The 17,372-nt window shown below is 30.6% G+C and overlaps 1 protein-coding gene across 2 annotated transcripts in view; it reads right to left on the reverse strand.

The window, feature by feature from the left end:
• The window catches only part of LOC121129279 (neurotrimin), a 242,623-nt gene that overhangs the window by 8,366 nt on the left and 216,885 nt on the right, over positions 1-17,372 (reverse strand). For both annotated transcript variants that reach the window (XM_040724984.2, XM_071893309.1), the window contains one exon: positions 5,731-5,926. In XM_040724984.2, the coding sequence (XP_040580918.1) occupies positions 5,731-5,926 (196 nt within the window). The remainder of the gene's footprint in view (positions 1-5,730; positions 5,927-17,372) is intronic.

Consider the following 17,372-nt stretch of genomic DNA (forward strand, 5'->3'; position numbering starts at 1 on the left):
GACTCAGAGTAGAATTGAGGATCGACGTCAAAGTAATTCTTCTCAATAGTCTTGCTTATATCCTTCTTCCCTTGTCACAGCTGATTGTAGCTGATGTAATGAAACGTCATGACAGCAATCTACTCTTCTGGAAAAGATTCTTCAAATTGTTCGAGTTACCATGTTGATTTTAATTTTTTTAAACATGTACAAAATAGATAAGATATTATTTATTAACCATGGTGATCTCTGCCATGAGATATGTCGTCTTTATTTTCATAACATTTTCTTGGTTGGTGTTTTCACACTCGCACGGATTTCAGTAAATACATCCTGTTGTACCTGTTGGATTTTTTGTTTGTTTAATAGATGGGAAATCTAATTATATTTCAACTGATCAATCTTCACCAGTCAAGAGGAGCATGATCAAAAGCTGAGAAAAAAATACTTTATGTAACGGGATTCCATTGTGATTTGATATGAATATAATTCATTTTCTCTTTTATTATGTACTTTTGTAGCATAATATGCTAAGAAAAAAAATCTTACGAATCAGCCTAAATAAAGACTATGTAAGACAATTCATATTAAAATATGCAGGTTTCTGTCATCAAAAAATGTAATATACCTAAAGAAAATATCCCTAGAAAAATGAGATAAGAATACTAAGTAAGAATTGGAAAAAGAAGTACAAGTATTGTAGACCACATTTTATGACCTGAATTTCCTTTCTTTTTTCCTTCAACACTATATTTATTCCTTATAATTCATTAATGATTTAACTTTTATGTTTTCCTTCAAGCATCATTTATTTTTTGAAGGACACTAAAAAAATAAAAAATAATAATGATCTTTTCTGTGAATTTATATCTTGAATTTGATTTTAATATAATTTATTGCTTCATTTATAATAAAAATGAAAAGTCAATTTATTTTTATTCATCGATGATTTTATTATTTTAATAAATCATGTTCACAATCCCTTACATATATGTACCTACACATATGTTTGTTTAGCTTGGACTATTGAAGATATGGATTTTATTTTTAGAAGATGTTTAGAGATGCTAATTATATTTTATAAACAAGGATTGTTGGTAAGAGGAGAATCAGCCTTGGATGAAACTGTAATTGTAAGGAATTCCTCATGATCAAAACGTCATTTCGGAAAATGTGAACCATTTACCACTTTTCATCATTTATAATTTTCATTGCCTCAATGAGGCAAAGCATATACCATCAATATGATTCAGGAAAGGCTATCGACGTCATTTTATTTTCCTCCCCCGCTCCCCTCTTGAGATCCACTTAAAAAAGGTGTAGTAAAATAGAACCATTACTTGTAATTTTTTTTTTCCCATTATTGGGTGTCTTCTTGGTGGTAGTGTTTGGACATTTAAAAAAAATCCTTTAATACTTTAAATAATAGTTAATTCATAAAATAAGTTACCTTCCTTTATATAAAGTAAATAATATTTATATTGAACTAGCACAAACACAATATCTGAAAGATAGTTAATGAAAAATTGCTTATTTATGTTAAAATTCTAAACTTGAATGATTTACTATCAACAACTATAATTATATAATAGGTAAATTTCTATTGTAAAATCTCCTTGTATACAGTAGTTTTTTTTTTGGTTTCTGTCCATTTGATGTAAATATAATCAAACCTGAATCTCCTTTTGACACTCTTGAAAATGCAACATATAATTGACCATGGAAGATACTGATTTTGGTAAAGATAAAGCATTTTTTTTCAAATGTTTGACCCTATGATTTATTTATTGTCATTGCCACTGCTAAATTGCCGTGTTCCTTCTTCAACCATAAATATAATGAAGATTGAAGATACATTCTATGGTTAAGTCACTCATCTTCTTCCTAGCTCCCTTTTTTAATTCGTATTTAATATACATTCTTCCTTTTTTTTGTTACTAATACTCTGCGGGACATACATCACACACCGACAGGAATTATTTTAATTATATATGATACAGGAAGGTGATTCCTCTACCCAGCGATCTTTTTCCAAGGCGAGCAATCCCACTCCAAACTTTCGTAAGGGAAAATTAGCAAGAGTGACCTTTCCTAGATCCCTTTACAAAACTAATTCTCCTAAAATAACAATATGGGCAGGTTTATAGAACACTTTTGTTCACGTTTAGTTTGTGTCCATTTTGTTTCTTCTCAGTTTTAGAGTTTTTTATAATTAATGATTTAATTACAATATATTATAAAATTAAGAGACTCAAGTAAAAAATTAACATGGTGGTTAATTATATTTTGACATATATAATTAATAACATTTTTCATAAACTAAGACAGATTATAAATAGCTAAATACTAGTATTAAATAACAATCTATAAGATTTATAATCGGAAATTCGAAATAACTTTTTGATGCCGATTCTGTTATCCGAAAAAAGAACCCCCAAATTCTTGTAGCGATTCCGATTAATGGTCCCCTCACTATTCCTTGGCAATCAAATAGTGTTGGACTGGACGATTTCCATTAAATATCCACACTTTCGACAATTTGCCTTCCAGAGCGTAGTGCATCTTTGACATCAAAATTACAGAAACAAAATCGACGAAGCCAAAATCGCGGGTGAAATGCATGTTACAGTATCAGGGCTATGAACATGTAGATCCCAAGGTAAATAAAAGTACAATGCCTAACTTAATTCCCATGAATTGAATTATTTATTACTAATAAAGGCATCATCACCTTTATATAAAATCAAATTGGTATTAACATTAAATTTATCATTAAACATTTAATATTTCTACATTTAATTCTATCTTTAAAAATATAACTTTACCGAGAATGTTAATTATAAAAAGTTTTTAGTAAAATTGTTTTGAGGCTAAGAATATAAATATAAAAATGGTTTCATAATAAAATATAATTAATTGCCTCAAGTGTTGAATGTGAAAATGATACGCCTTATTCACCTGACAGGGAAAAATATAAACTTTTTTCTTTCTTCTTAGCCTCTTCATATTTAGTCAAGAAGATATTATTGTCACTACAAACACTTTTCATATTTTCAGCCCTATGGATAGGCATATCGCCTTGTTAAAAAAAAAACTGTAAAATAAGGCGTGTTTTCTCTTTACTGATTTTCATCTTTGTTCTACACTCAAACAATACTAAGTCAAACAATCTGTTTTGTTAGTACGAAATCTTATCTTTCTATCACCATCCAGCGTAAAACGACTGCACTTATACAACGCAAAATACACAATACAAAAGCCATCTATTGGAAAAATAATGAAGTCGGCCAATTATAGATCTTTTGAAAATAGTCAATAATAATTCTCCATCCTTTTTATTAAAAAAGCAAACAAACTCAACAACAACAAACAAAAAAAATATAAATACAAAAAAACCATTTTCATAAGTTCCCTCCCATTCGTGAGATATATTTTTGTCCCTCTCAATCAATCTAATTCAACACAGGTGTAATCTTTTAACTCTTATAATTTTCATGACTTTTGTAGAATTATTTGACTTGGATTTATTGGCAATAACTAAAAACTTGATTAAAATCCCAAACCTTGTCACAATAGTCATCAATAAAATAAGTACAACATTGACTACATGAAAAATCGGAAAATATTTTAACGCTATCTGTTTGGGCATCCAGCACAAGTTTGACCGCACGTCATAGTTTCTCTTTCCATCTCAAAATTGGAGACAGCGACCGACGATAGTTGAAATTCAATTTTTGCAACCATTCAATAATAAGGTAATAACTGTGTACCACAGTTATTGTGTAGGGATGCAAAGTAAAGAGAAGAATATATTTAGTGAGGAAGAGGATAATTAGCACTTTGAAGGGTCACAAAAGTAGATGGAAGGTCTCATTGTTTGAAAAGGGAAACTTAAATAACGAAAAAAATCATTCTCAAATAAATAAAAAACATCAAATTGAAGCAGTCCAACTTTCCAATTCGCTTAATTCGCAATCCTTTCAAAAGAAAATGTTTCCTATTTGGGAATGATATTTCAGTAATACTTCTTCTTTTTCTTGGATACTTCCTCCACATACACTTGTTGATACATGTCATCAAATATCTCCAGAGTTATTCATTACTCTTAACCATCTCGTTAGCCAAATGACAGTTGTTCCTGGTAAAACATAAAAAACTTATTCCAACAATTGAGAGCGATTAAATTATAACACAATTCAGAGATACTTATCTATAATATATATTAAGACTTCATATAGGTATCCAACAAATAATTAAGTTTGAACAGCGGACATAATTATAGAGTAAGCGTCAATATGATAAAATTTGATTTGTTTATATCTTTTGAATAAGAAACTTAATATAATAATAGACGCGTTTATTGTTTGGTTATTGCTTATTTACTATTATTGTATAGTTGTTAGGTATAGAAATATATTGGAGAAGCTCCTATGATTGTATAATCCTACCTGTAAACTTATTCGAACAAATATGACCGATAAAATCATCACAAAATCAAATGATAATTAATGTAATATAATATCAAGATTTATTATTAGGTAACAAATTATTAAGTTTGAATATAGACCATGGTTATGGACTGTAAACTAAGGGTAAAAATATTTCAATTAGTCTTTAAATTTGCTCTTAGAAGAGCTTATCGATATCCAAGAAGAAAATGAATTTGCACACTACGACTACCGTGCAAAGTATTCCTGAAAGTAATTCTACTGTCATGATTCATGGTAGATATAAGAAAAAGTCGTAATGTCTTACATAATTAGAAATGATCTCCTCCAGCCGCATCCCTCAATCAACGGATGGACTCCGAGAGAACCCTTCCCTCCTCCGAATACTCCATAAGAGCCAATTACACAACTTCTTCCACACAATGATACCTTCAATCTACTTTTGTGACCTTTCGAAGTGCTAATTAATCGAATAACTCGAAAAAGTCGAGAACCTACTCCTTATCATCCGTCAATATATTTTTTACTTCACTTCGGAGATCTTTCTCCTCTTCGCCAGTTAAAATAATCATCTCTTCACTTCGTGTCCCTACGCTTAACGTACCAAAGTTATTTCTCTATAATTAAAGGGTCACAGGAATTGAATTTCAAGAATTGTCTGTCACTGTCTTCAATTTCAAGATAGAAAGAGAATGTATGACGTACGTGTAAACTTTTAGAAGAACCCTATTTTTGTATAATGCATGTTTTACATAGTATAAAATAACCGACAAATTCAAATGATTAATGGGTCTTCAATTTCATGCAAAAAATTAAATAAATAAAATAATAATTCAAATTCATAAATAGTTCTTTTTTTAGCTGAGTTGTGGCATTTTTAATCCTAAGCATAAAATAAGGAATAAATAAATTTGAATGCAAATAGTTTTTTGTTTGACAAGCTAAGGAAAAAATATTAAAATTATTGCATTGCCTTATGGAACGTTTTAAGTGATGCTTAGGGAAAGGGGGGGCATTTTGAAGAGGCATTAAGTATAAAATTTAATTCAAGTCTAATGTTTTTTATACAATACTTTAATTGTATTTAAAAAAAATAGAGACATTAAATGAAGTTTCCTAAAGAGTTTGGAAATGTGTCAATTCTGTCAAATATGTCTTCAAAGGATGTTGTATTTGTTCTCTGATGGAATCTATGACGATAGTAAAAAAATTCTAACGATGCATCACTTTAATCACGTTCTCTCATTTTATAGAAAATATTATAAATAAAAATCTAATTTCATCTTATTTTAGTACAACTCACCGTTTAATATATGAATAAATATAGATGCTGGAGCAGTGTTGGATGGATTGCATTCATATCGTCCTGAGTCAGAAGACTTCGTAGTTTGTAGAATTAAACTAGAAACAGAGAAAGAGTCTTCCTTCTCACGAGGTCGTTGAATAATATAGTGATCCTCTTCAGAGTCGGGCTTCTTTGTTTCCGACCAGTACACTGGCTGTAAGCAAAAAAAATATTTTTATGACGTTGTTGTTTAAGTCTATAGTATAAATTTCAAATAAATTGTATTCTATTGTTCTCTAAATAAATGAATTAGGAGGTGTATAAACTTAAGTTAAGGCATCCTATAATTAAAAAAAAAAAAAAAAAAAAAAACACACATTAGGATAGTAAAACACGCACCTAAAAACTAAGTAGGAATTTTTAGACTACTATTCTTTAGGGATTTTTAAAGTTTTTTTAGTTTTTTAGATAGAAGACTTTAAAGTGTACATATATTTAATATAATAAAAATGAATTAAGAAATTATATTGTTTCCCTTATGGGTAATAATTAGAAAAGTTATTAATAGAAGAAAAAAAAAAGAATAGGATTTCGCAAAAAATGTCCTTTTTGGAAAAAACAGTTCAAAAATCATATTCAAAAATCAACAGCTGTTCACAAAAATTTCAAATATTAAATTTAAAAAAAAAAAATGACATTTGTTTTTTTTGTAATTTTTTTCTTCCTTACCATTTTTTTAAAACGGTCCAATAAAGATTAACAATATGCACCTGTAATAGTTTTACCCTTTTCCAGATAGTCGATTGGGATTATTCCTTCCAAATAAAAAATACCGTCACCATAATATTTTCGACAGATCCCTCTATTTAAACGAATGCCAGACAGAAAGAAATAGACCAATCTGGATTAATTTTGGTGTGTGTTCTATTTTAACCTTTATTTAGACAGCAAATAATTTATAAAAAATAAAATTATCTAAAATTTTATGGTGAAGAACCATGTTCTTCCAAGAGATGCTACTAACTAATCATAGCCTCGATAAGTTGGATAGTTGGATAAACACATACCAATTATCAGCCGGATTGGTCAATTTCTTTCTGTTGGGCATTCGTTTGAATGGAGAAATTGGCCGGAAAGATTACAGCCTCCGTCTTTTGGATTCGCAAGGAATATCCTCATCCACTATCTGGAAAAAGGTAAAACTATTGCAGATGCATATTATTAATAGTAATTGGACCATTTGAAAACCAAGCTGCTAGAAAAAAGCCCACGATTGGTCCACAAAATAGTCATTATCCATCACGACAATGCACTAGCTTACACCTCAGCAGTTGTGGTCGCAAAATTAATGGAAATAGGGTTCCAACTCAAGATTCCCACCGCAATATCAATCTACCGCACCTACATTCTTCTCCATCACCATATCATGTGTGTTTTATTAATAGCTTCTAGATTAGTAACTTCAAAAGGGCGTACAGAATGTTCAACTTCACTTGTGCCCATATACCCACTCCAAAAATTTTGAAACCACTTATAAGCTATTTTAATTGAAGATGCAGAGTTCCTCTAATGTTTATCAATCTTCTTTTTAGTCTCCTGAGGCGTGGTTCCTTTCATAAAGGAATATTTAATCCAATCACGAAATTATTTTTCGTTCATTTTTTTAAAAACACACTCCACTTCCTCGATTCAAACGAATTTCAAACAGAAAGAAATAGACTGATCCGGCTGAAAGTTGGTGGTTGTTTTTCCAAGAGACGCTACTACCTATGCATAACCTCAATACGTGCCAGTACTTTACACGGACTTTTCAAACGACCCACGTATTTCTCTTTTTGTAGGAAAAGTTGAGAAATGAAGATCACATCTAATTTATCAATACCCAAATAAAGTTGATATATATGTATAATGCATACATATACTTTATTTCAATGGTATCCAAATTCTTAATGGGAGAATAGAAAATAACTTGCTGAATAATGATCTAACTCATTATACATATATTATGTATATTATATTTGCTGAGTCCTTTTTTTTTCAAGTCAAATATTACTTGATTGTATAGGAAAATTCATTACATATATGATTTTCAATTCATAAACTCATTAACTTAATCAAATATATTTTGGATATAATGAGGTTAGAGATGATGAAAGAACATAATTTTTATTTTGTAATTCAATGTTAAAATATTCACTTTGTTTTTCAATGCAAGAAAAAAATATTTGTTTCAACTTTTGTTAGTGGAGAAAAAGTCTTTTATCTTTCTAATAAATATATTTTTTTGCTTCTTATTATTGCTTGTTTATGCAGCAAGTTAGCTACTTAATGTGTTTGTACAATATACACTCATAAAAATTATTAAATGTGTACATTAACATTGTAATTACATCGCAATTGTTCAGTCTTTTAAGAAAGATAATTGACTTGCTCCTACGTTTTGGACTTGCAAACGGTGTAGACGGTGGTCCGGTAGACGCCCAACTGCTTGGAGTGTGGGAATGAAAATTCGTCGATCCCGTTGAAGTTGCATTTTCTTGACTTATGTTAGGTAGAAAGCTTGATGTTATTTTTTGTAACTAATTGCCTATGCTTTACTATATCGAAATAAAGATTAATTTCAATTACTCAACCTTGATTAATTATTGAATGAGTAAGCGTTCAGATTTTAATAGACCACCTGGTAATATATACATTCATTTATATTAAATAGTTCTGAAAGGCGTTCAGTTGACAAAGTTCATAAAAGTGCCTGATAGGGGATTATAAAATGTTTTGCCGCCTTGGTGATTCTGATATTTTATAGTTGTCTTTTGATTATGAGGCTTTTACTACGAGTAAAGTGAATCAGATAATTCTTCCTCCAATATAATATAACATACAACTAATTTTATAAATAGTTTTTTCTATTAGGTCATAGTTTCCCACTTACTATAAAAATTTACCGTGCCCAGACACTTTCCTGCAAGAAAACATTCCTAAATGAAAACTTTGCTGAAAAAGTGATGATTCATGCTCAAACACTATGGAATAATGATTCCCATTTATTTTACTCCAATTTTAAACGAACAAATGTCAAATTATTTGTTTCAAATTGAATGATAAAGTGTTCATTTGATTCATTTCATAATAAAGATGCTTCAACAGTTGGTTCAAACTGCTATTCGATCCGTTGTAACAAAAAGCATGTCAATGTCTAATTAATACCGCTTTACCTCTCTAACAGAAAAATAAAAAGTGTATTTTGTTGTCGACTGCCGATGTTTGGATTTATTGGGTGAATATTCTTGGAATTGCTTTTCGCAGAGACTTGTACTCCTTGTGTTGAGTAAATTTCTCGTCCAATAATAAACACATCTTGATAATTATAGAGTCAAAGTGAAAAATTGATTAATGAACACTTTTTATTGGAATTCATGGGAAATTTTTAAAGATTTTTTGATTAGAATTGGAGTAACAGGAATATATATCGTAAATACACAGTCTTGAATCTTGAATTATTATCAAGTATATAAAAAGGGTTCTAGTAATGAGTCATAGAACCAAAATTTACTAGGTTTTCTGTTGTTGGCTCTCGATTTGTGTGTATATTTTCCTAAAATTAGTGTTTTTGAACTTTTATTGATTGAATTCGAATTAGTTCTTTCAGCTATGGTCTATTCCTAAAAATAATTGAATAATAATTCTAAAGTTGGTTAGAATTGGCTAACTACTAACTAATTTTGAATATAGAAAAAATGTTTTAAATAATAAAAGTCAAAGATCCCAACTATATTTAGTTTTATTCATGCCTTCTCCTCGTGCTCTACAAAATTTTTATCCCTAATATCGGTCATCAGTTCTGATAATTGATCAATATTTTTGAAATAATTTTAAAGTTATAGTCTGGCATGTTTTACTTAAGTACAAATAAGAAAATATAATCATTTTCTTATGTTAATCTAATAAAATTGATTTATCAAATTGATTGTATTTAACTGTATTTAAGACATTTATAAATTATTATATTTGAAACCATTTGTAAAATATTTTATCTGTTCGAAAATGAAATGAAGGAATAAATAAATAGAAACACGTAGCCTGTAAATCATTATTGTAAATGCAGTAAAAATGTAGAATATACAAGGGGGGGGGGACAGAATAAATCCGGAATAACTTTTACGGCTAATAATGAGACTCGTATAAGAGATATAAAGATAATTTTGTATATATTTGAAAACCACATTAAATGCAAAATGATTATTCATAATGAAAGCCTTTGTTCTCGATCACGCTATGCACACGGCACTTGAATGCCTTGCATGCTTTGCTACCTCGCGCAGATACATGTCCTTCATTTTATTAACGATGGAGGCCTTCAAGGCCTCAACAGAAGTATGATTATTCTTGCAAGCGATCCTCTCTACCCTGCCCTACAGGTAAAAGCCACAGGGATTTAGGTTCGGGCTGTTGGCTGTCCAATAAAATGCAAGTCAAAAATCTGGCACTAAGAACTCTTGGACAATCTCGGCCTTATGAGCAGGTGCGGAATCTTGCTGGAATCTATATGGTTCCCATCATTGAATTTATTCATCCATGGGATGACTATGTCCTTGAGAAGGTCCTTTTATATCTCCTTGGTCACCTTTTGGTCCTTTTAGAAGAAGTGGGGTGCATAATGTGTCCCTCTGTGCTGATCACCGCCAGGACCATAACTGAAGCTAGATTCTTTGTTTTCATGACTGGTTGGACCTCATCAGGGTCCGGACAGATCCATCTATCTATTTACGTTTATGCTTGACGTCAATGGTGAAGATTTTCAACAAACAAACAAACAAAAAAAAAAAAAACGCAAGTAACCACCTTTGCTCTTCATTTGGTTTATATGAATCTAGACTTTGTTCATTCTGTCAGCCCTATTCTGCTCTGTTAGCAAATGCTTTGAGGCTCTGACCCTAGACAAGAAATGCAGGTCAATCCAGATGGTCTTGTTGATGGTCCTATGGCTCTCGTTGCAGTCCTTGGCCCGCCTAGCAATTGGTGTGTCTGGGTGTGTGTCATTTACCTTGTCCACCCTGTATATTTCATACCCTTTCATTTATATGAATGTATATCAAACTATATATTTACAAACATTTTTCCAACTCATTGTTTATTCCTTAAAAAACAAGTTATAATGAGTGATGTATAATATTTAAATACACACGTATAACAGATGCACATAAAACTGCTTAATATAATCTTGATGTATTTTATTTGAACCTTTCAACAAAACATCATTCTAGGTATGCACAACAAACATGAATAACTTATTTTTAGTAATGATATGGAAATTGCTCGAATCCTGATGTGCATAGAAACCACGCTTTTTTTAATAAAAAATACAGTATGTTATTGTCTTTGTCTGGTGATATTATTTTATAAGTCATAATTATAAATTTTCATTAAAAAAAAAAATATTTAGCCCAATAAGTAAATTGTACTAACTACACTTCACCACTTCAATATCAAACTACTCAAAGTTATGTAGAATTTGAAGTCTTTTCTAATGAAAAGACGATGTTGAATATGTATTTCAAGTACCAAAAACCTATAACGAGTTGTAAATGTGTTTAATTAAATATATATCAAAAATTCATACATAGAAGTGTTAAGTTAACAATTACTGATACACAGTGACGTTGCTATCCTCTTTTTTTTTATAACTTCTTATATATATTCTATATATATATTTATAAGTAGTGTTGTGTCAGTTTATATTTATTGAGTCCAGTCCAGTTAATTCTAAGGACCAGTCTTTCGGACTGTTAGTACTAGAGCTGATTAAAAAAAATAAAATAATAATGTTGAGTGACGTCAATTTATAAGTTTTAGGGTTTATATACAGGACTGAATTGGACCATATTGAGACTTAACAGGACGGGACTGCAGTCTTCAGTCTTAAATTAGGTCTGATACAACACTTTTTATAAGTCTGTTTTTAGGGTTATCCCACATGGAATCCAAAACAGTCGAAGTGATCAGTCTCTAATTTAGCAAGTTGACGTAAAGATAACCAAAAATGGTCCTATGACATTTTTTGAGCCTCCAAGGTTATTAAGAGCCTGTTTTTGACAAAAAAAAATGTAATTTTCCTCCTATACCAACTACCCATCGGTTTAAACTGAGTGAGTTGATATACCACGGTCTGAACTGATAAAAATTAGCAAAAGAAAACATGTTACGTGACACACCTTTTCTAAAATGATTTATATGAATTTTGATAATTAATTTCGTTGCTATTTCCAAATAGAGATTCTATTCTATGTCTCTGCAGGCAAGTTGTATTATTTTAAATGCTTCTTTTTTGTGGTATACGTCTTCAGTGCACAGACTCATGCACAGGTGACTACATTTTTATTATTGTTTTCTTTTTTTTGGATCGAGAGTGTGAGACGATCACGTGATCGACTCAAACCGACCATAGACAGACTCAGCGATACTTTCAGCATCCCTCTCTCTGTCTCTTTTTTTCAACCTTTATTTTTTGTTTCTATCTCCTCTATTCAATCCTGCAACGTGGCACCCTCTTGCTGTATATATATAAAATGAAACTATTCATATATGCAACTATATGACGTGTTGATAGTTTTTGGGGCTAAGCCCCCCCTTCCCCCAAATAATGAAAGCTAGCAACACCCCCTGCTTATATATATGTATGACTTAGGATTCAACAATTAATTGTATTTATGTCCTTTTGGAAATTAAGCTAAATATATAAAAATAGTAAACTATGTTATAGCCATGGGGTATCAAGTTAGATTAAAGAATCAAAAGCTGACAATGAAATGCAAACTAATTTTGTATATCAGTAAGGTAAGACCGTGTTGAATCTTCAATAAACTGGAGAATAACTAATATGAACATAGATATTTTGTAGTTTACCAACCCAGTTTAAAAAAATACCCTCGTTGGAATTTAAACAATTTTCTCATTTCTAAATTTGTAATATAAGCGCCAAAAAGAGGGGTCAAGGGTACATTGTTATATCTTCAACTCTTTGAAAAGTGGTAGCAATGAAAATTTGGGTATATTATATAAGCTTGCCTGTACGTCATACTCTTTCTATCTCGAAATTAGAGACAGCCATAGTGAAAAGTTGAAATACAATTATCCCATTCTTTAAATAATAAGAAAATAACCTCGCCAGGTGAAGGAAAAACGATGCAAAGAATATATTATTAGTAGGTATCAAAAATTGTAGATTTGAAGCTTTAATTGATGTAGCTTTTTTTTCTGATTTCAGTATTGTAAATATTTCCAATATTTATTCAATAGGAACTGAAGAGTTTGGTTTATGTTCGATAGAAATTTCGTGTAACTTATCTCAGCTTTTTTTTTTTTAAAGAAACATAGCATAAATATGGTACATGCCAGTTTCATATAATTTTGTCGGAGGATAGATGAAACCTGTGGGAATAATAAATTTTATTCAAAAATAACATATCTTAAAGAAAACGAGGGTTTAAAACCTGTTAGAAATTTCAACCTTGAAATTATTTTCAAAAATCACACTGTTTCACCTTCTTCTATTGAGACTAAATAGATGGGGCTTTTAATTCTTTAAAGAGGGATCTCGACTTTTTCAAGATATTCGGAAAATTAATTAGCACATTGGAGGATCATGATAGTACATGGAAGGTCTCATTATGAGTAGGAAGTTGTGAGTTTGTCTGTTTGAAACCTTCAGGCAGTGGAGGGGGATCGGAATCTACCCGTTGACTGATGCCAAAGGAGAGCATTATATAAGTATCACTTTTTCTTGAATCTACCATGAATTAAGATTACAGCATTATAGTTTCCCTAGTTTCCCTTTAGATAAACTATAGAAGATCCAAACGAATAAAATCTAATAACAAAAATATATAGATCAAGATCCCTCGCGAATATATTTTCTTATTGTTAAAAGGTTGCTATAATTTAATTTCAACATTCCGTTGCTACTTTTTTCAATTTCGAGATAGAAAGATAGTGTATGACGTGCGGGCAAACATATACATGTACACTAAATTTGTGTGATTCTTGTGTTATTTCATTTGATGATGTGACGTCATTTTTTATCAATTTTAAAAATTGATTCCAGTGTCCTAGATATGTATAGACATAACTTTAAAAGGAAGGATGGTTATTTGGAAAAGCCTAAAAAAGTTTAAGTCCTTCTTTTTCAATTATAAGTCGGCAACCTATCATCGAGGTCACTTTTATGAACACATACGAATGCTCAATCAGGTTTTGAATATAATTTAAGAGAAATTCCACTATTCAGAAGTTAAATAATAATGACAACAGCTGAGGAATAGAACATTCCTTCTTCAGACTATCAATTCCTAAAAAATGGGCCAGCTAAAAGATATAGGCGAATTACATCAATAGTTATAATTATTGTTTAGTTCTTGAGGATATAATATCAAAGTATTGAGTAATTACATTTGAATTTGTTCATGAAAAACGTAGAGTAAGACTGAGGGTTTCTTGGGGAGTTATCAACAAAATAGGTTTGTTTGTCAACACCTAATAACTCTTAACATTGGCGGTTACTACCACTCGTATTCAATTACTATTAAGTTAAAGTACTCTAAATCACTACATCCCAAGGTGGGTGTTGCGATCCCTGTGGGGGACGTGGGACACAACCAAGGGATCGTAAGATTATTTCCAAAAAAGAAAAACATAATTTAAAGTGACATTACTTTGAGTGACATTAAAATTTAAATAATGATGAATTCACATATTTTTTATAAGCATCTTCTGGAGAATTTAAAAAGTATTTTTCAGATGAAGTGCTCCACAAAAGCATAACTGAATACACCCCTTTTACCGACACAGCTAATCATCTGTCGTCTGATATGGAAGATGCATTTTCATATGGCAAATCAATAAAAAAAAAAAATTGATTCAAAAACAATAATCGAATTCTGGATGTCATTAATAAATGAGCACCAAAAGCTGGCTAAAGCAGCTTTAGATTTTCTTTTACTATTTGTCTATACTTATTTTTGTGAGACGACCTTTTCCGTATTACTTTATATTAAAAATAAATACAGGTAGTGACTTCGACATGATATGTCCAAAATTAAACTGAGAATTTACAAGCTTTGCTCAATGTACATTACACATCTGTCACATTCAGACCTTGATTAGTTTATAAAGCTATTTGCACATCCACAGCCTGTAATATTATTTATTTGTGAGTCTCAATTTTGACTTTTATTTACTACAACAAAGATAATTGATAGTATAGAAATAATTAAAATCCAAATATATATGATTTATCATCCATTTGCACAAAATGCAATCCAAATTTTATATTCATGTCTTAATGTGAGGTATAGGGGTCTCACATTCTCAAGAAATATATTTAAAGGGTCGAACTAAACAAAAAATTGGGAATTACAGCTCCAAATCATATTTGAAGCATAGGCGGTTACTCTACTTACTCAAGTGACAATTACCATACATAATTAAACCAACATCAACATTTCCATTTTTACTATGCATAGATTGTTATAGATATTTTTTTTTCTGTTAAAGATGTTGTGAACAGAAAAATTGTATATAAACTACATTTAAAGTAGTTCACATATTTAAATAAATTCGGAAAAATTCCAGAATTAAAAATAATAATAGAAACAGATATTTGAAGACTTGATTTAATTTTATTACAAGTTATCTTAGAGGTAATTCATAAGCCACATGGTTATTTTTTCAAATAATTTTTAGTCCCTCTTTATGTGGTCCTTAAGTGGTTTTTGTTGCTACCCAAACAACCACTCCCCCCTTAAAAACAACCGAAAACAACATTTTTTGACCTTTTTTTATTAAAAAAAAATTCTATTTTTAAACGCATTCTTGTTGCTCCCCCATAATTTGAGTAATGATGCTTATTTTAGAAAACAAATAATATTGGTTCCTATTTCTACAGTCCCGTCATTTTTTTTCAAAAACTTTTTAACTATTTGTCCAATGTTCCCCATAAGGTCATTTATGCCATCTTGGAATATAAATCATGTCTACGTGGCTTTAAGTTTACCTTCCCTCTCCACCAGGTATATAGGTTGTTTTATGCGATTGTCGCCAGAATCATACTAGTTTTGCATATAAATAATTCAATTTGTTTCTTAAAAAATGAAAATGGTTAGTCGTTCAAATTTTGTCCCGTTCCAAAAATTTTTAACTCAAAAACTTTCTAAGAAAAGTTGAAACACCGTTGTTCAATGGACGAAGCGCTCAGGAGAAAATAAATATTCAATTTGCGTAGGTTTGATACTCACTCGATCCTATAGAAGAAAATATAGATTATGCATACGGACTTCAAAGACCTTTGTCAGACGGTGTATTTTTTTATTTGAATCTCTACTTATTCTGAATAATTCGTAAATATTTTTTTTCAGGAAACTAACTTGTGGCCACAGTTGCTGTTCTGGCTGCTAAAGTCCTCCTTCAATAAGTCTTTCATGAACTTCTAGCTCCAATTAGAGCTAGGGCTGCCTCGATCTTGGTTGTTGTTCTTGGCCTCCCTGATCCCTTTTTATCTGTAAAACTCTTATTCTCCTTCCTCAAAATATCCCTAACTTTGTGCAACGTTTTGAATCTTAGCTCTCAGTGATGTTTTGAGCTTATCACCTGCCTCCATCCACTCTGCAACTTTTATGCAAAGAGCCTCCATTTCAATCGTTTCAATAAACAGCTTGTATTTTTTGTTTACATCAAACTAGAGACAAAATTTCAACTTTGAAAAATTTGAAATAAATTTACGCAACTCTTATAAATATTTCAAGTTGGTACCTTTACTTAAAATCTAGCTATGAGTCTGTAATGTTACATCCGTGGAATTTCCATGCACAGAATATAGACAAAACATTTTGCAAAAACCCCGGAGACGCTGAAATCCCTTCCCCAAATCTGTGTACGCCCCTCATGATGTCACCAATATATAATTTGGACCTCCTTCTTGCATATACATTCAGGCGCGGGTGTTTTATACTATGGCTCTTCTCCCTAAGTGCTCATGTGGTTTTGAATGTCCCTGTATCTAAAAGGATTTTCGTCCAAACTCTACTTTTCCCCTAGTACATATTATGTATGTGTACCTATATATTATGTAGGTGTATCTATATATTATGTACAGATAATAATGACATTAATTAAAGTTGTAAAGAAACTAAACCTCTGCGTTTGTATCCTTTGCAAATTATGTTACTTTATTAAAAAGAAATGCACAATAGTACTTGTTTCAATTAATGAAAATGAACTACAAGTGTAAGTGTTTTTAGTAAAAAAATAAATAAAGAAATTACTATTTTTTTTGTTAGAGAAACAAAAAAAAACTTATATTAAATTAAGTATACCTCTTTTGCTATTCATGCTTTTTTGCCTTCCTTTTTTTTAAACACACAAAATGACTAAATTAAAACATTTACTTTTTGAGCATACTTACATATGCATAACAAATGAGGAGAAGAGGAGGCGAGGTTAAAGGTTAAGAGACAAAAGAAAAATAATTCTTTTGTTAAGAAATTATGCGATAAAATGTCTTATAAAAAGCACATCAAATATGCATTTAATTAGAAAGTAGAATGAGTTTTTTAGAGGGTTCGTAACTGCTTCCTTTGTATTATTTGATACAATATCTTGTAATCTCT

This window comes from Lepeophtheirus salmonis, chromosome 14 (genome assembly GCF_016086655.4).
Source record: "Lepeophtheirus salmonis chromosome 14, UVic_Lsal_1.4, whole genome shotgun sequence".
Lineage (NCBI taxonomy): Eukaryota > Metazoa > Arthropoda > Copepoda > Siphonostomatoida > Caligidae > Lepeophtheirus > Lepeophtheirus salmonis.